At 45.2% G+C, this 19,643-nt stretch overlaps 1 protein-coding gene across 1 annotated transcript in view; it reads right to left on the bottom strand.

The window, feature by feature from the left end:
• Positions 1-18,694, bottom strand: part of LOC125171728 (uncharacterized) — a 32,220-nt gene extending 13,526 nt beyond the window's left edge. Inside the window, exons 1-3 of the mRNA XM_047868874.1 lie at positions 18,497-18,694; positions 12,064-12,222; positions 8,063-8,304 (exon numbers count right to left, since the gene is read on the bottom strand). Coding sequence (XP_047724830.1) covers positions 8,063-8,304; positions 12,064-12,222; positions 18,497-18,694 — 599 coding nt within the window. The remainder of the gene's footprint in view (positions 1-8,062; positions 8,305-12,063; positions 12,223-18,496) is intronic.
• Between the last annotated feature and the right edge of the window lie 949 nt (positions 18,695-19,643).

The following is a 19,643-nucleotide window of genomic DNA, read 5'->3' as shown; positions in this document are numbered from 1 at the left end:
GCCCCTCCGCCACTCACACTCTCTCTGTCTCCCTCAAATAAAGTAAAACTTAAAAAAAAAAAAAAGACATGTTGGTGGGAGTAGTGGTGATGCTATTAAAGCAAACAAGAAAAACAAGTTGCCTTTCATTGTTTAGGCAGGTGCAAATGAGACTGAGGCAGTCAAGTCCTGGGGTGAAGAAATCGGGCAGGTGGTGAGCATTCATTGAGAAGTTTTTGGTTAAAGAAATAAAGTTATCAACGTTTCCATACAGGAACTCTAAAAAAAGACAAATGAATAAGCAAACAAAAAGCAGAAACGGACCCACAACTACAAAACAAACTGATGGTTGGCAGAAAAGAGGAGGTTGGATGGGGGGGCAAAATGGGTGAAGCAGATTGGTGGGGGGGGGGAGGGCGGGGGAGGGGGCAGGTACAAGCTTCCAGCTACGGAATGAATACGCCACCGGGATGAAAGGTACAACAGGGAATATAGTCAACGGTACTTTAACAGCGCTGTATGGGGACAGATGGTGAGCACAGCATGTTCTATAAACGTGTAGAATCACTATGTTGCTCACCTGAAGCTAATGGAACATTGTATATCAACTATACCAAAATACAGAATAAATAAATTTTGTAGCAAGAATAGCAGCCAAAAGGAGCCGATGGGTAGTGTGACTCTAGAAGCTGGGGGGCGTTTGAAGGTTTGGCTTCAACTACGCCCAACAGGAAGAGGTCAGGGAACAACTGAAGATGTTTGGAAGACGCTCTGTCCGGAGGAGACAGCATGGTGGCCCTGGAAAAGAGGGACGCACCTCTTCCTTTGTGAGCAGGAGAAAAGAGCAGCAAGGGGAGAGAGGCCGGGGCTGGGAGGCTGGGGCTTCTGCACAGACTGGGCTCCATGCCCAGCATGGCCCAGATCACCCACAACTCACCGGGATTCAACTGCTCACGTGCCTTCCCTTCTGAAGTCGTGTGCCCTTAAAACCTACTTGTGCCACACCGATCTGATTGGATGCTCTTCCCCTTAAAATGCTTTCATAGTTCTGGCGGTCACCGTTGTTATAGAATCTAAATTCCTGGGATGCCTGGGTGGCTCCGTTGGTTAAGTGTCCGACCCTTGATTTCGGCTCAGGTCGTGATCTCATGGTTCAAGAGATGGGAGTCCTGAATCAGGCTCTGTGCTGACAGTGCGGAACCTACTTGGGATTCTCTCTCTTCCTCTCTCTACCCCTCCCCTGCTCATTCTGTCTCTTTCTCTCAAAATAAATAAGTTAAAAAAAAAAAAAAACTAAACTGCTGAGCTGGTGCCTTAAGTCCTCTCTTCTTCCCACCATCCCTGTGCCTCGCCCCCACCCAGAGGAGGTCCCTGGCCAGCAACAGGAGTGCAACAAAGAAATTTATTAAAAATGCAAAATCTCAGTGGTGCCTAGGTGGCTCAGTGGGTAAAGCGTCCTACTTTGGCTCAGGTCATGATCTCACGGTTCGTGAGTTCGAGCCCTGCATCGGGCTCTGTGCTGACAGCTCAGAGCCTGGAACCTGCTTCGGATTCTGTATCTCCCTCTCTCTCTGCCCCTCCCCATCCCCGGCTCAGTCTCTCTCTCTCTTTCCCTCTCTCTCTCAAAAATAAATAAACATTAAAAAAAAAAATGCACTTACCCCGGACTTGATAAATCTGAAACACTGGTAAAGAGGCCGAGCAATCTACCAAGGCTTCCAGGGGATTGTGATGCATGCTCCAGTGTGAGAACCGTGGGCCTAGTCTTCTGAACCACTGGCAGCTCCCCAGGCCACACTGTGCTGGCCATCTGCACACCTTTATACACTCCCCTCACTGCCCAGCAAGTACCTCTCCCTCCCACTCCCGTTTCAAGCGTCAACTGTGAATCATTTCCTGACCTGCCCTCTCCTCTTCCCTGTGCTTCCATGAAAACTGGGGAGAACCTCCATCATTCAGCTTTGCTGCAGCTCAGGGTTTATGTGTCTGCCTCCCCCAAAGCCAGCGTGCTCCCCAGCACGACGACTGTTTGTCCTGGCACAGTCCTGGGGCTCAGAAGATGTTTGTTGCGTCAAAACGTTATTGAGGGGCGCCTGGGTGGCGCAGTCGGTTAAGCGTCCGACTTCAGCCAGGTCACGATCTCGCGGTCCGGGAGTTCGAGCCCCGCGTCAGGCTCTGGGCTGGTGGCTCAGAGCCTGGAGCCAGTTTCCGATTCTGTGTCTCCCTCTCTCTCTGCCCCTCCCCCGTTCATGCTCTGTCTCTCTCTATCCCAAAAATAAATATAAAACGTTGAAAAAAAAATTAAAAAAAAAAAAAAAACGTTATTGAAAAGCAAAGTACAGACAGAGGAGAGAAGAGGGAACCAGCATGAAAGAGACAACCACGAAACGATAATGGCCGGTGTTTGCTGAGTTCTATCTGTGGGCCAGGTACTGTGTGCTAAGTGCGCCACAGAAACTGTTACTTAATCCTCACAAGAACCCTGTAGGGTTTACTGAACTCATTCAACAGGGAGGTTACATAAGGCACCCGAGATGCCCTCAGCCGGCACGTGGAGGAGCTGAGATGACTACACGAGCAGTTCTGTGCTCGGGAGTCCGTACTGTCAACCCTAAACGGTCTGGGGGGAGGAGATAGCTTTTTCTGGAGCCCTCATCAGTATTCACTAGTTCAGCAACTATTCCCTCCGTGCCTGCCCTGTGCCCGAGAATACAAAGAGGAATGCAGAGAAGGGCACAGGCACACGGGTGCTGATAACGCAGCCCCGGAGGAGCTCACGCTCTAGTAGAGAAGAGAGAGCTGTAAGCCAGGGAGCATGACTCAGCCAGGACAATTTCCGAAGGATGTCCGAAGTGCTACTTAGACCGCACAGCAGGCGGGACCCACTCGTTCTGCCAAGGGTGGCACTGGATTTGGATCCTAGGAGATGAGCATAAACCCACAGGAAGTGAGGGTGGGGGAAGGGCAAGATTCAAGGCAGAGGGAAAATGCAGAAGTGACCTAAAGGAGGCATGAAACACCTTGGGAAGTCTACGGAAGGACGTCTATGGAAGGGAGAGGTGTCGCAGGGGCTGGACAGAGAACAATGAGCTGGATACTCCGGACTGACCCACGCCACAGCCGTTCCCGGTGTGCTTGCCTGTTCTGCAGAACTGGGAACGAAGCCACATTTCCAGAATGCCTTGAAGTTATGGTTCCGGAAGGAACTCTGCCAGTCAGATACAGTTTGCAAACCCCACCTGTCTACGGTGTGCAGTGGCAAAAGCGTTATTTAAATGATCACTGGAGGTCACCTGGGACAAAAAGTGTCTATGCAAACCAAAACATCGGAAACCCAAGACGCTCTGGCAATAAACGTTTATGGAAAGGGTGAAAAGTTGAAAGACCACGGGGTTGGCTGGCTTCTCTGGAGCGCAGAGAAAGGAAAAGACAAACATGAGGTTACCTAGAGCATCTTCTACCTGCTAGCAGATTCGATGTCGGTTAGGCTTAGGCTCAGCAGCAAGGGACAGAGACTCAGAATAACAGTGGCTCAACTAAGTTAGAAGTTCATCTATCACTGAAAATTCCAGATATAGGCAGTCAGGGCTGTGGCAATTCTGCTCCGTGGCACCTCCCGGCTTGCTGCTTTCCTTTCCCTGGGGTGCACCCCGCATCTTCATGGTCCAAGATGGAAGCCGTCACACTGTTGTTCCAGACTGTAGGATGGAAAAAGGGGGAACAGAGGAGGGGTAAAGGTCACGTCCTCCTGCAAAAGTTCTTGGAAACTTTCTCATGATACTTTTGCTTCATTCCACTATCCAGAACTTTGTCACCTGGCCACACTGAATTGCAAGAAAGACTGTAACAGGAATTAGCAATTGTCATTATATTTTTTAAATGTTTTTTTTTTTAATTTTTTTTTCAACGTTTATTTATTTTTGGGGCAGAGAGAGACAGAGCATGAACGGGGGAGGGGCAGAGAGAGAGGGAGACACAGAATCGGAAACAGGCTCCAGGCTCTGAGCCATCAGCCCAGAGCCTGACGTGGGGCTCGAACTCACGGACCGCGAGATCGTGACCTGGCTGAAGTCGGACGCTTAACCGACTGCGCCACCCAGGCGCCCCTTAAATGTTTATTTTTGAGAGAGAGAGAGAGAGAGAGAAAGTGAGAGAGAGAGCGAGAGAGTGCGCGTGGGGGAGGGGCAGAATCTGAAGCAGGCTCCAGGCTCTGAGCGGTCAGCACAGGGCCCGATGCGGGGCTCGAACTCACAACCACGAGATCATGACCTGAGCCGAAGTCTGGATGCTTAACTGACTGAGCCACCCAGGAGCCTCAGCAATTGTCATTATTTTAATCCGGAAGCAGGAGAGAACATAAATTGGGGGGGGGGGGGGGCAGACCATAGTCTCTCCTGCATGACACATGGTAGAGAGTGTCCCAGGAAGACACTGGGATGGCCGGGAACCAGATGGGAAGAACTTGATGTGTGGTGTGACCAGAAGTTTGGACCTTATCATACTGGCAATGAGAGCCATCAGAGAGGTTTAAGCGAGAGACAGATGGAAACTGAGCAATGTTTTCCAGGGATCCTCTGACAGCTGTGCAGGCGAGCTCTTCTGGTGAGATGCTACTGTGACCCCAAGATCAGTTAGAAGGCAGTTTCCCAGTGCGGGTGAGAGCTGCTGAAGGCCTGGACCAGGGCTGTGACAGTGAGGTGGAGAAAAAGAGAAGGGAGAGTGAGACACGCTAGGGTACAGGAGGATGGACCTTGGTGACAATTAGGAAATGGGGGGAGGGAGGACACCAAGGTTTTCAGCCTGAACAATCTGATAAATGACCATGTGGCTCACCAAAATAAAGAAAGGGATAGAGAAGGCGAAGGAGGCTGCTCCCAGTGATGGAGATAATTGATTGGTTTGATCTGGAAGATGCTGAGCTGCAGGCGCCTGTTGGGTAGAAGACATTCAGCAGACACAAAAATACGTCTGGAGCTCTGGAAACAAGTCAGGGATAAAAGTGCCAACTCAGGAGTGTGCGTCTATGGGACGGCTGCAGACACAGTTTGGGATGGCTTGACCAGAAAACAATGAGGGAACAGAGTCGAGGATGAAGACTGGAGAGTGCCAATGTGGTGTGAGTTCCCTGCAAAGTCTATTCTGATGGAAGGTTCTTTGGAAATTGAAGCTCAAGAGAGTTGAAGTTGCAAATGCATCCTTTTCCCAGACATCTAGGACCTGGGTCAAACTCTCCTTTTCAAGACAAGGTAAAACCACTAAAAGCTTTTGCTTTCCCTGGCTGAAATACTTTAACACCAGCTAATGCTAGGTTCGGGGGGAAAAGTCATATTGAAGGTTGTGGTTTCCATTACTACTCTGTAATACAGTAGAGCCTGTGCCCGGAAAACCTCCTGCCTCCCTCGTCATCCAGGGAGCTGCCTTGTCATTATGCCACCAGGTCTAGGGCTGGGCAACATCAGCAGGCTGAGGTACGTGTGGTGAGGGATGCAGATCAGAGAGCGCCTCGTCTACAAACTGCTTTCAACCGCAGGGTGATTTAATGGCCTGATGGCTTTTAAGAAATGGGAGGTTGACTGTTGGTCCTAATATCTGCTTCAATTCTAGAAAAGGTTTAAAAAAATGGCATACAGCATCCCTTTCATTTTAATTGATTCTTATTGTTGTTCCCCTCTCCTCTGCCTTCACTCCTTGCTCCTCTCCCCCCTCCCCTCCCCTTCTGCTTTTAAGCAGCTGGCTAGTATAACCCACTTGCAAAACTTGTTTCCTTGAAATTCGCTGATTCTAATTTGGAAAATACTTTAGGCCAAAGAATATGGTATCAAAAGACTCAGTTCTTTGGGTGATCATTAGCAAAATGCCTTCAACTGAGGAGAATCCAAGTAGAAGGACCTTCAATGATCTAGCAAGCACTAAAAGTCCAAACCCAACAGAAACAACAAAAGCAATCTAAACCTGAAATACTAAATGGTGGTACACTTGTCTAAGTTGGAAGGTTTGGATCCAGGATTAGTATAGGATCGTAGGATTAGTGTGAAGTCCTAATTAGTATAATTTCACCCAAATGTCTACTACTTCTCACCTCCATGTACTTAACAATGTTCACTAATACTCAGCATGACTGCCCTAAAATAGCGAAAGAAAAGCTCTGATCAAATAAAGATTGAACTACAGGTCTTATGCTCTAGTGGCTAACACATGAAAATGGGCAAAATGCAAGCCGGTGACACTTTCACTTTGGAAACGTGAAAAATTAAAGAAAATACGGTAAAACGTTTTACAAAGCAAAGTTTACTCTTTAAGACAGTCCTTTATTCTGAGATCATGTCCCTTTTATGTCAATGCGTCCTTTCTTTTATAAAAACAATAGCGCTGGGGCGCCTGGGTGGCTCAGTGGCTTAAGCATCTGACTCTGGCTCAGGTCATGATCTCACAGTTCGTGAGTTCAAGCTCCATGTCGGGCTCGGTGCTGGCAGCTCAGAGCCTGGAGCCTGCTTCGGATTCTGTGTGTGTATCTCTCTCTCTTCCCCTCCCCTCCCCTGATCGTGCTCTCTTTCTCTCAAAAATAAACAAACATTAACAAAAATGTTTAATAAACAAAATATATGTATTTTTAATAAATTGGTTACATCTACAGAACTCAAATCCGACCACCCTTGAAAGGCACTCTTGAAGGGGAGCCTCTTGGCTTTACACATCTACTCCTCACAAAGATCCTCAAAAGACCTGGTCAGGCTCCATGTGTTTAGAACACAGCACCAAACCCTTTTCTGCTTTTCAGAAACCAGGAAGGAGAAAGGAGGAAACTTGTAATTACCACATGACGCTCAAAGACAATAAAGAGTCAGCGTTAGTTAGAACAAGCTTGAATTCAGAACTTGGGTTCTCGGGCCTCCAAAATCACAGAAAACTTTCAAAATCGCTTTTCAAGAATCACAAAGAAAAACAAAAGCCCCTTCCTATGGGTTCTTAATCCACTGTGTTTTGATAAAACTATCATTGGGATTCTATTGTTATTTCCCAGAAACCAGCAGCCCACACTTTCCGGATGAATCTGCTCTTAAAGCTGGTAAATATGTAGGCAGGAGCCGAGGCTAGTCCATCATAGTCATTAATCACGGAGACACAACCCTCAAGTTGTTACTAGGGGACCCACAGCGCTGCTTGGTGAAGCCAGGACAGTCTCTCCACGAAAGAGTCTCAGAGCTGCCAGCGGGAGTTAGGTCTGTTTATGTGCAGGTGAGGACAGTCTTAAGAGGGGAGGGGTTTCAAAAATGGTAACGACTCCCCTGCCTCAAACATTTTCCCTGCAGAACACGGAGAAAATAGAAATCATTCTAATTCTACCACCGACAAATGACCACGGTTAACATTTTGATCCATCTTCCAGGCACGAATGGACGCATGGACAAACATACAGATCTCCACAACGATATACTTACTACACGTATAGAAGTGCATTTATAAGAACCTATTACTAGTTATTTATGGAGAGGAGAGTTGGTAAAGTGGTAGTGAAGGGAGACTGATTTTTTTAATATACACATAATTTGGATTTGCCATAACGACATATTACTATGTTTTACTTTCCTAACTTTTTTTTTTTTAATTTTTAATGTTTATTTTTGAGAGAGAGACAGAGAAGGGAGAGAGTGTGAGCAGGGGAGGGGCAGAGAGAGAGGAAGACACAGAATCCAGAAGCAGGCTCCAGGCCCTGAGCTGTCAGCACCAAGCCCAGCTCTGGGCTCGAACCCACCGACCGAGATCATGATCTGAGCAAAGTCGTGTGCCTAACCAACTGAGCCCCCCAGGAGCCCCCCTAATTTTTGTTTAATGGCAAAAGCCAAAGCAATCACTCTTGGGAGCGGTGGAGTCCAGTCGCGAGCACCTCCCCCGCCCCGCGTGTGCCTTGGGGGCGCAGAGGTGACCCGGCCGGGCTCCCCTGCCTCCAAGCAGGAGGCTGGTGCGAGGGCCAGGAGGAAGACTCCAGCGCAGAAGCCCAAGGCAACCCGGGCCCGCGGGCCGCTGGAAAGGCCCCGGGGGCGGGGGCGCAGGCGGCCCTTGAGCTGCGCGGGACTGTGTTTACCTGCGGGCGGGGTGAGGTGTGGTGCGCCAATGACCACTGTGTACAGAGCCTGCTTCGCTGTGCACGGGTGTCCCGCCTTCCCGCTGGTGGGTCCGCGGCGGTGGGAGGACGACTCTCCCCTGCAGGAGATCTAGCTGCTGGGGCGAGGACGCCGGGCGGCGGTCCCAGGGTGCCCTCTGGCGGAGCAGGTGCGGGCCCGCGAGGGGCGGGGCGCGCGGCAGCAGGAGGGGTCGGAGGCTTGTCTAGCAGGGATGCGGAAGAACTTGCACCCTTCAGGGACCTGCCCTGGTTTTCCAAGATTTGGTTTGGGTTTGGGTTTCCATTTCTCACCTCCTTGCCTGTGTATTCATATTTCCCTCCACTCCTGTTGGCTTTTTTTTTTTTTTTTTTTTGCAACACCAATTATTTTTCTGTTGTCCAAAGTAATGTTTATTCATTGTAAATAAAAATTTGGGAAGCACAGAAACTCATAAGGAAAATAAATAAAACAGCTGTAATCTCACCATTCAAAGATAAGCATGTGTTTAAAAGTGTTTCTAGTGGTCTTTTTTTCTGTTCCCAATATTATATATAATGGTGAGTGTGTATTTAAACAAACTGGTTAATGCTATTTGAGGAGTCAGGCCTCGTGTTGAACTGGCCCATGGGAAGAGAAGACAGACCAAAAGACAAGAGAGGAAGGGCCTTCTGCCCTTAAAAACCAGGCCTGGCTGCTTCTTGGCTTGATAAACCAGTTATTCTGGTCCTAAGGAAGCTTGTTTTTTCACATGAGCCAAAGTTGCCCCTTTACAGGAGGGAAGTAGATGGTGGTGGCCAGTGAGGTTGGGAAGGAAAGGAAAATTGGTCTCACTGTTAGCTTTAAATAACTAGAAGGTTCTAAGTATTTTGTCATGCGGTGCGGCTCCAGCCCCTGCCTGGCACCTTCTCCCAAGCTTATTCCATGTTGTTTGGCTCATCCTGTGTGATCTCCCACCTCTAGGCTGTGAGCCCCAGAGAGCAGGAGTATCTCGGGCCCATTTCTTGCACCTGGAAGAATGCTGAAGTCTCTTTGGTCACTTTGTCTTCTTTTTCCTCCACACACTTTGTCCCATCATGAAAACAGCATGCTTGCTTTACAAATGTAGCTTCAAACAATCCCCACCCCCTTCCTGCTACATTTGGGCCTCCAAGCCAGACTCCTTTTTTTTCCTCCTCTTTTTTATGTTATGTTATGTTATATCCAAGTTAGTATATAGTGTAATAATGATTTCAGGAGTAGAATCCAGTGATTCATCACCTACATATAACACCAGTGCTCATCCCAGCAAGTGTCCTCCTTAATGTTCGTTTAGCCCATCCTCCCGCCCCAAACCCTCCAGAAACCTTCAGTTTGTTTTCTGTACTTAAGGGTCTCTTATGTTTTGTCTCCCTCCCTGTTTTTTTTTTAATTAAAAAAAATTTTTTTTAATGTTTTCTTATTTCTGAGAGACAGACAGAGCATGAGAGGGGGAGGGGCAGAGAGAGGGGGAGACACAGAATCCGAAGCAGGCTCCAGGCTCTGAGCTGTTGGCACAGAGCCCAACGTGGGACTCAAACCCACAAATCATGACCTGAGCCAAAGTCGGATACTCAACCGGCTGAGCCACCCAGGTGCCCCATCCCTCTCCATGTTATATTAGTTTTGCTTCTCTTATCTTATCTTCATTTGTTTTGTATCTTAAATTCCACATGAGTGAAGTCATATATTTGTTTTTCTCTAATTTCACCTATCATAATACACTGTAGTCCCATCCACATTGTTACAAATGTCAAGATTTCATTCTTTTTGATTGCCGAGTAATATTCCATTGTATATATAGCACATCTTTATCCATTCATCAGTCAATGGACATTTGGGCTCTTGGCTATTGTTGATGGAGCGGCTATAAACATTGGGGTACATGTGCCCCTTCGAAACAGCACTCCTATATCCTTTGGACAAATACCTAGTAGTGCAATTGCTGGGTCCTAGGGTAGTTCTACTTTTAATTTTTTGAGGAACCTCCATACTGTTTTCCAGAGTGGCTGCCCCAGTTTGCATTCCCACCAGCAGTGCAAAAGGATTCCTCTTTCTCTGCATCCTCGCCAACATCTGTTGTCAAGCAAAACTCTTCTTTATGGGAAGTCTGAAGTTGTCCCTCTCTCCTGGGTGTGACTGGATGTTGGTTACAGTCATTGGTTTGGGAGTAGAGAATCAACTTCAGTGCTTACATGTGACATCACATGTAAACTCCCTCCCTGTCTCTGTACTACTTGGCCCAGGCTGAGGCAGAGAGACGGGATTGTAAGAGACTAGTCTGTGGAGCTGAGGATGTTGTGGGGCATCGGGGCACAAGGTCAAATCCTCAGGCCTTCATCTCCCCTCAAACTGATATAAAATCTCATGAGATCCATATTACTCAGCAATGCCTAGTAGAGAGTTTTCCCCGTGGAAACACAAAGAAGGACCGAGTTCCCCTTCTAGTTCTGCTTGGGTGAAATAAAGCCTTTAGGAAGTAAAAGTCACCACCTACTTGACACTCATAAAACTGGCTGGGCCATGCCTGGTCTGACCTGTCTTTTTTGGAGAATAAGAGAAAATCTATAATACCCAGAGTTGAAGGCCTGGGTTCTTCTTATGCTACATGTTAGCATTGTGCTCAGGAGTGGATTACCTGACCTCACCTAATCTCAGTTTGTTCATCTCTAGCAGGGAATAGTCATGTTACCTGGAGGTTGTGTTTCCATGATTGCTGTGGGGCCCAAATGAGCCTTGAAGCTACATTTGCAAATTTTCTCAACTTGAAAGCACTGTACCTCCTTATGTTTGATTCTCCTGCATTAATGTTGAAACCTCTGAGTGAGGAGTATGGGCAGCTTGACAGAGACATGACTCAACATTGAACTAGATGATCCTTCCACCATAGTGGCAGTGTCTCGTACTTGTCAATCAAGGACTGTGCTGGAATCGTCTTTTCGGCAGTTGAAAAAACAAGGCTCAGAGAAGTTGAACAACTCGCCTGAAGGCACACAGCTTGGCCATGACAGGCCCAGGACTGGAATATAGTCCATAACCAACCTGTCCTTGCACCCATCTCCAGCAGGAGATGGGAAAAGAGAGTTCCCTTGGAATTGTTCCAGGGTGTGAGTGTCCCCATGTAGGAGACACGGAGAAAGGGGTAGAGGATCTTAGGCTCTGCTCTAAATGTTTGGTAGTGGGAGGATGACCCCATTATTCTTTATGCATTTAGAATCTTTTTTTTTTTAAACAATGTTCTTCACATGCCATAATAGAGCTGAACACTCATTTAGACGCCGTTTAAAAATTTTATACACTGAAATTTCAAAATAGACAACTTAATAGGCTGCTTCTATGTTAAATGAGTCACTCGAAATTAAGATTCTTTCTGTATGTCTCAGAACTGGTAGTCATCTAAGAGACTGGAGAGACACTCTGACCTGGACTTTATAAATACTGACTGGTCAGTTTGACACAAAACACCTTCTTGTCTGCACACTGCTGCTTTCTTGATCAGCTTCAGAAACTGAGCACTGAGCTAGGTTAGGACACGGAAGCAATCTGTAAGACTTGGATACATATACATGATATCAGAGAAGATGACCTGACCAAGCAGTGAGAATCTTTTGATTAATGGGGCGCCTGGGTGGCTCAGTTGAGCATCCGACTTTGGCTCAGGTCATGATCTCAGTCTGTGAGTTCGAGCCCCACGTCAGGCTCTGTGCTGACAGCTCAGAGCCTGGAGCCTGCTTCGGATTCTGTGTCTCCCCCTCTCTCTGCCCCTCCCCCACTCATGCTCTGTCTCTCTCTCTCTGCAAAAATAAACTTTAAAAAAAAAAGAATATTTTGATTAATCACAGTTTGCCTTGTCCTTTCCTTATTTGTGCATACATTGGCTGTTTATACAGCACACACTCAAACATAAGAGAATCACATCCTCCTGTTAGCTGAATTTGATTTTATTATCAGAAAAGGGCAGACCAACCCCTTTTGGGGGCCAAACTAGACTGCCAGGGCACTGTCCTCTGCCCCCTTGGATGTACATGGGCAGGGGGAGATAGGTTCCCCAGACTTGAACAGAGGAAGTGGAATCATTTAGAGATGACTGCTGGGGGACAGGACAAGGTGAATGAATACACCATCCCTGGGAGAAAAAAAAAAAAAAAAACCCCGAGAAAGGAGAATTCTTTTAGAATCCTGTTGGGGATTTTATTTTCACATATTTATCGAAGTCATTCACCTAAAGTGAGAGTTTTCACATTAGAAGTGAGAGTTTTCAAAACCAAAACACACCCATTTCAAGTCCAATCGCTCCCCAGTGCAAGCAAGGAGAGCTCTGCAGAGGACTGGCTTGAGGGAAAGAGCAGCCACATCACAGCAGAAGAGCGCACACAGCATACACCAGAGACACTTCCTGAAGCACCAGGCCCTGGATGGTGTAGAGCCCCTTCATAATATAGCATTACTCTCGGGATCAGGAAGTATAGCAAGGTTTCATAACATGTAAAAGACAGGAACCTAGACAAAATGACAAGACGGAGGAATTTTCCCCCAAAGAAAGATCAAGAAGAAACCAGAGCCAGGGATGAACTTAAAACAGATATACATAATATATCTCAACAAGAATTTAGAACAACAGTCATAAGAATACTAGCTGACCTTGGAAAAAGGCATAGAAGACACCAGAGAAACCCTTGTGACAGAGATAAAAGACCTAAAAACTATTCATGCTAATATTTTAAAAAAATGCTACAATTGAGATGCAAAACCGACTGGATGTGATCACAATGAGGACAGAAGTCGCAGAGGATTCAATAGGTGATACAGAAGATAAAAGTGTGGGAGATAATGAAGCTGATAAGGAGAGTGAAAGAAAACTATTAGATCACGAATATAGATTTAGGGAAATGAGCAATTCCATAAAGCACAATGATATCCATATCATAGGCATCCCAGAAGAAGAGAGGGAAAAAGGGGCAGAAGGTTTATTTGAACAAAATATAGCTGAGAACTTCCCTAACTTGGGGAAGGAAACAGACATTCAAGCCCAAGAGGCGTAGAGACCTCCTCGAAAAATTGATAAAAACAGATGAACACCGAGACATATTATAGTGAAACTTGCAAAATACATGATAGAGAATTCTGAAAGCAGCTAGGGTAAAAGGTCCTTAACCTAAAGGATAGACACATGAGGTTAGCAGCAGACCTGTCCACAGAAACTTGGCAGGCCAGAAGGGAGTGGCATGATATATTCAATGCGCAAAATGGGAAAAATGTGCAGCCAAGAATGCTTTATCCAGCATGGCTTCATTCAGAATAGAAGGAGAGATAAAGAGTTTCTAAGACAAGCAAAAACCAAACAGTTTGTGAACACTAAACCAGCTCTGCAAGAATTATTAAAGGGGACTCTTTGAGCGGGAAAGAGAGACCAAAAGCAACAAAGACTAGGAAGAAACAGAGACAATCTATAGGAACAGCAACTTTACAGGTAATACAATGGCACTAAGTAAATATCTATCAATAATTACTCTGAATGTAAATGGGCTAAATGCTCCAATCAAAAGACAGAGTATCAGAATGGGTAAAAAAAAAAACAACCACAAAACAAAAACAAAAACAAAACAAGACCCATCAATATGCTGTTTACTAGAAACTCATTTTAGACCCAAGGACACATCCAGATGGAAAGTGAGGTGGAGAACCATTTATCATGCTACATGGACATCAAAAGAAAGCTGGAATACATCAGACACGTCAGATTTTAAACCAAAGGCTAGGGGCGCCTCGGTGGCGCAGTTGGTTAAGCGTCCGACTTCAGCCAGGTCACGATCTTGCGGTCCGTGAGTTCGAGCCCCGCGTTGGGCTCTGGGCTGATGGCTCAGAGCCTGGAGCCTGTTTCCGATTCTGTGTCTCCCTCTCTCTCTGCCCCTCCCCCGTTCATGCTCTGTCTCTCTCTGTCCCAAAAATAAATAAACGTTGAAAAAAAAATTTTTTTAAACCAAAGGCTATAATAAGGGATGAAGATGGGCACTATATCATAATAAAAAGGTCTATTCAACAAGAAGATTTAATAATTGTAAATATTTATGTCCCCAACTTTAAAGCAGCCAAATATACAAATCAATTAATAACAAACTCAAAGAAACTCATTGATAATAATACAATAATAGTAGGGGACTTTAACACCTTACTTACAGCAATGGACAGATCATCTAAGCAGAAGATCAACAAAGAAACAATGGCCTTGAATGACATACTGGAGTACATGCACTTAACAGATATATTCAGAGGATTTTACCCTTTTTTTTTTTAATCTTTTTTTTTTCAACGTTTATTTATTTTTGGGACAGAGAGAGACAGAGCATGAATGGGGGAGGGGCAGAGAGAGAGAGGGAGACACAGAATCGGAAACAGGCTCCAGGCTCCGAGCCATCAGCCCAGAGCCTGACGCGGGGCTCGAACTCCCGGACCGCAAGATCGTGACCTGGCTGAAGTCGGACGCTTAACCGACTGCGCCACCCAGGCGCCCCCAGAGGATTTTACCCTAACACAGCAGAATACACATTATTTTTGAGTGCACATGGAACATTCTCCAGAACAGACTACATACTGGGTCACAAATCAGGCCTCAACCAGTACAAAAAGACTGAGATCATCGCATGCATATCTTCAGACCACACTGCTATGGAACTTGAAGTCAACTACAAGAAAAAAATTTGGAAAGACCACAAATACATGGAGGTTAAAGAGCATCCTACTAAAGAATGAATGGGTTAACCAGGAAATCAAAGAATAAAAAAATACATGGAAGCCAAGTGAAAATGAAAACATGACAGTCCAAAACTTTTGGGATGCAGCAAAGGTTGGTTCTAAGAGGGAAGTATATAGCAATACAGGCCTTTCTCAAGGAGGAATAAAAGTCTCAAACACACAACTTAACCGTACATCTAAAGGAACTGGCAAAAGAAGAGCAAATAAAGCCCAAAACCAGCAAAAGAAGGCAATAGTAAAGATTAGAGCAGAAATAAATGATATAGAAATCACAAAAAACAGTAGAACAGATCAACCAAACTTGGAGATTGTTCTTTGAAAGAATTAACAAAACTGATAAACCCCTAGCCAGACTTCTCAAAAAGAAAAGAGAAAGGACAAAAATAGATAAAATCACAAATGAAAGAGGAGAGATCACAACCAGCACCTCAGAAATACAATCACAAGAGAATATTATGAGCAATTATATGCCAACAAATTGGGAAATTTGGAAGAAATGGATACATTCCTAGAAACATACACTACCAAAACTGAAACAGGAAGAAACAGGAAATTTGAACAGACCCATAAACAGTAAAGAAACTGAATTAGTAATAAAAAATCTCCCAACAAACAAGAGTCCAGGGTCAGATGGCTTCCCAGGGGAATTCTACCAAACAGTTAAAGAAGCATTAATATCTATTCTTTTGAAACTGTTCCAAAAAATATAAGTGGAAGGCAAACTTCCAAACTCACTCTATGAGGCCAGCATTACCTTGATTTGAAAACGAAAGACCCCACTAAAAAGGAGAATTACAGAGCAATATCCCTGATGAACATCAATGTAAAAATTCTCAACAAGATACTAGCAAATCAAATCCAGCAGTGCATTAAAAGAATTATTCACCAGGATCAAGTGGGATTCATTCCTGGGCTGCAGGGGTGGTTCAATATCAGCAAATCAATCAACATGATACACCATATTAATAAAAGACAGGATAAGAACTATATGATTCCCTCAATAGATGCAGAAAAAGCAATTGACAAAATATAGCACCTTTCTTGATAAAAACCCTCAAGAAAGTAGGGATGGAAAGAACATACCTCAACATTATAAAGGCCATCTATGAAAGACCCACAGCTAATATCCTCAATGGGGAAAAACTGAGCTTCCCCCCAAGGTCAGGAACATGAGAGGGATGTCCATTCTCACCACTGTTGTTCAACATAGTACCGGAAGTTCTAGCCTCAGCATTCAGACAACAAAAAGAAATCAAAGGCATCCACACTGGCAAGGAAGAAGTCAAACTTTCAGTCTTCACAAACAACATGATACTCTACATGGAAAACCTGAAAGATTTCATCAAAAAATTGTTAGAACTGATATATGAATTCAGCTAAGTCACAGGATGCAAAATCAACATACAGAATCTGTTGTATTTCTATACACCAAAAATGAAGCAGTAGAAAGAGAAATCAAGGAATCGATCCCACTTACAGTTGCACCAAAAACCATAAATAACTTATCAAATTCAACACCCAAAAAATAACCCAGTTAAGAAATGGGCAGAAGACATGAACAGACACTTCTCCAAAGAAGATATACAAATGGCTAATAGACACATGAACAAATAATCAACATCACTCATTATCAGGGAAATACAAATCAAAACTGCAATGAGATACCACCTCACACCTTTCAAAATGGCTAAAATTAACAACACAGGAAAAAACAAATGTTGGCAAGGATGAATTTCCATTGTTTACGGAAATGCAAACTGGTGCAGCCATTCTGGAAAACAGTGTGGAGTGTCCTCAGAAAGTTAAAGATAGAACTACCCTACATCCCAGCAATTGCACTACTAGATACTTATCCAAGAGTCAAAAATACTGATTTGAAGGGGTACATGCACCCCAATGTTTATAGCAGCACTGTCAACAGCCAAATTATGGAAAGAGCTCAAATATCCATCGACTGATGAATGGATAAAGATGTGATACACACACACAAACACACACACACACATACATTCCATTGTATATACACATCATGTATACACACACACAGACGATGGAATATTAGTCATCAAAAAGAATGAAATCTTGCCATTTGCAACGATGGGGATGGAACTATAATGTTTTATGCTAAGTGAAATAAGTCAAAGACAAATAGCATATGCTTTTACTCATATGTGGAATTTAAGAAACAAAACAGATGAACATAGGGGAAGAGAAGGAAAAACAAGATAAAAACAGGCAAACCATAAGAGACTTTTAACTATAGAGAACAAATTGAGGGTTGATGGGGGGGGGGGGGGTGGGCTAAATGGGTGACAGGCATTAAGGGCACTTTGTGATTAGCACTGGGTGTTGTATATATGTGATAAATCACTAAATTCTGCTCCTGAAACCAATACTGCACTGTATGTTGACTAATTTGAATATAAACAAAATCTTGGAAGAAAAACAAAACAGAAAACAAAAACAAAACAAAGGAGTGAGAGTTTTCACATTAGGTTCTTCTCTTAGAGAAAAAGTAAGTCCCCAGGTGTGAAGGAAGAGAGTTTTTAAACTCCCCAGGCAAGTGATGCAGGGTATCCAGGGCTGAATCTTGCAGGCTGCAGTTCCTGTCCCTGGGTCCACAGGTTCAAGGAGCAGTTCCAAAGAGCACTGTCTGGGATTGGAGCTCAAGCCACCCTGCAGGACCCCTGGGGTACAGCCCTTCTGTTGCAGGCTTCTCAGAGACCCTCCTCTCCAGAGCTTCCTGTCTAGTTGGAGCAGTAATGGTTGGGACAGAGAACTCTGCCAATACAGAGATGTCATGAAATATAATCCTGCCCTTGGGGAAAGAAAGAGCCTCACCAAACTGAACCAGTGTTAGCTCCGTTTCCCCAGATATTAAATTGAGCCAATTCTGTAACAATAGTTCATCCTCTGAACACACACTCAGCTTTGGGGAGCTGAAGACAGGATTTCTGCACAGGTGATTGAAGAGATAGGCCTGTTCTCCCCTCTTCATGTCGACAGAGCACAAAGTGGACTTTAGAGCTACAATCTTCCGGCCTGCTTCTGTCATCTGCCATCAGCACCACTGCTCCCATTCTTCTCGCTTTACTTTGCCCCGGTGTCTCCTAAGAGGGCAGCGTGCACAGGCAGCTTCCAGAAAGTAAATAATGTAATCCCAATATCCTGACTTTGGTGACCTCATTTCAGACCTCTTTCCTACTGCCCATGGTTAGCCAGCAATGGGTCAGACCATCTTTCTGAGGAATTCCAGGAGAAAATATAGGCTAAGCAAAAAGCTTTGGACGACTCTTTCCAAACCTCAATGGGAAGAATATTCTATGACTTTGAGGCAGAAGTGACGAATTTCAACATGTAGCTTGAGAACCATCTAGTTCTGGGGCAAATTGACCAACACCAGCAGCCCGTTGGTAGCCTGAGAGCACATTGTATGTGCTCCAGTCTTTGAGGTGGTGAAATGTGGGCTCCTGCAGTGGTCTTCTCTTGATAGCAATCTTGCCCAGGCTACTGTGTTTTCTCCAGTCAGCCTCTGTTGCTCTCAAGAAACGTAATGAAGTTCAAGTGTGTGGGAATGACAATAGGGATAAGCTCGAATTCGCTCTAAGAAGCACCGATAAAAGGAATTCATTTGCGAGCATGAATACTTTGTCACTGATTTCTCCCACATAGCTGTGGATGAGAAACACTGGCCTGGTCCCTAAGACTGGGTTTCTGCTCACATGCTGTGGGGACTGGAGTCTGCCCATGGGCCTGAGGTTCCGGCAGCCTCCACAGGCCTTGCCAGCTCCTTCTCCTGATGGGAGGGACCCTTTGCCCTGTATTTCCAACTGCAGATTTGGCATCCTGTTCTGTTGGGGCACGTCACCAGTGTTTCTTCGGTGGTTTATAAGCTGCCAAATTCTTTTGCCTCAGTTACTTCCAACTGGGTTTCCATCACTTATCTACAGGGTCAAATATGAGTTTGCCGTGATGGGATTGGAATTGCTGGTTATGCCCCTGGCACACCATTCTAGCAGCTGGGATGGTGCCTGGTCAAGCCCATGCCTGGTCAAGCCCACTACTGCCACCCTCAAAGGAAGAGTATTTTGAGGCATGTAAAAATGCATGAAATTCAATTTCCGGGACCATAATAAAGTTTTATGCTAATGCAATCATTTTAATTTATTTGCCTACTATGACAGCTTTCATGCTAAGGTGGCAGCCGAGAAGTTGGAAGAGGGACCATATGTGATGTTCCCACTGCTTTGCACCACCGCCAGTTGTAACTGCGGTGCCACAAATTTGTAACCACAAATGCCCCACGTTTCACCATACAGTGACATTTAAAAACTCTCTATTACCGGGGCGCCTGTGTGGCTCAGTCGGTTAAGCGTCCGACTTCAGCTCAGGTCATGATCTCACTGTCTGTGAGTTTGAGCCCCACATCGGGCTCTGTGCTGACAGCTCAGAGCCTGGAGCCTGCTTCAGATTGTGTCTCTCTCTCCCTCTGCCCTTCCCAGGCTCATGCTGTCTCTGTCTCAAAAATAAAAAAAATAAATAAATAAAAAACCTATTACCTGTGCACAATAGAAGTGTTTTTGGTCACTGTGACTGTAGTCACAGAGGGACATGGCACACAAACACTAACACTGCCAAGAGTGAACAAAGACGGCAGAAAAAGCAGGCCGTGTAGGTATATCTTGGGATTCCTCAGTGGCCTCTACTCTGTTTACATGGGATGAGCTATTTGAATTAGATCCTTAATGCCCCTGTCTTGAAAAGGTAAATGTCCAATTCTGAATGGGACTGCCA

This window comes from Prionailurus viverrinus, chromosome C1, assembly GCF_022837055.1.
Source record: "Prionailurus viverrinus isolate Anna chromosome C1, UM_Priviv_1.0, whole genome shotgun sequence".
Classification (NCBI taxonomy): Eukaryota; Metazoa; Chordata; class Mammalia; order Carnivora; family Felidae; genus Prionailurus; species Prionailurus viverrinus.
This window is presented reverse-complemented; position numbering and strand designations above follow the sequence as displayed.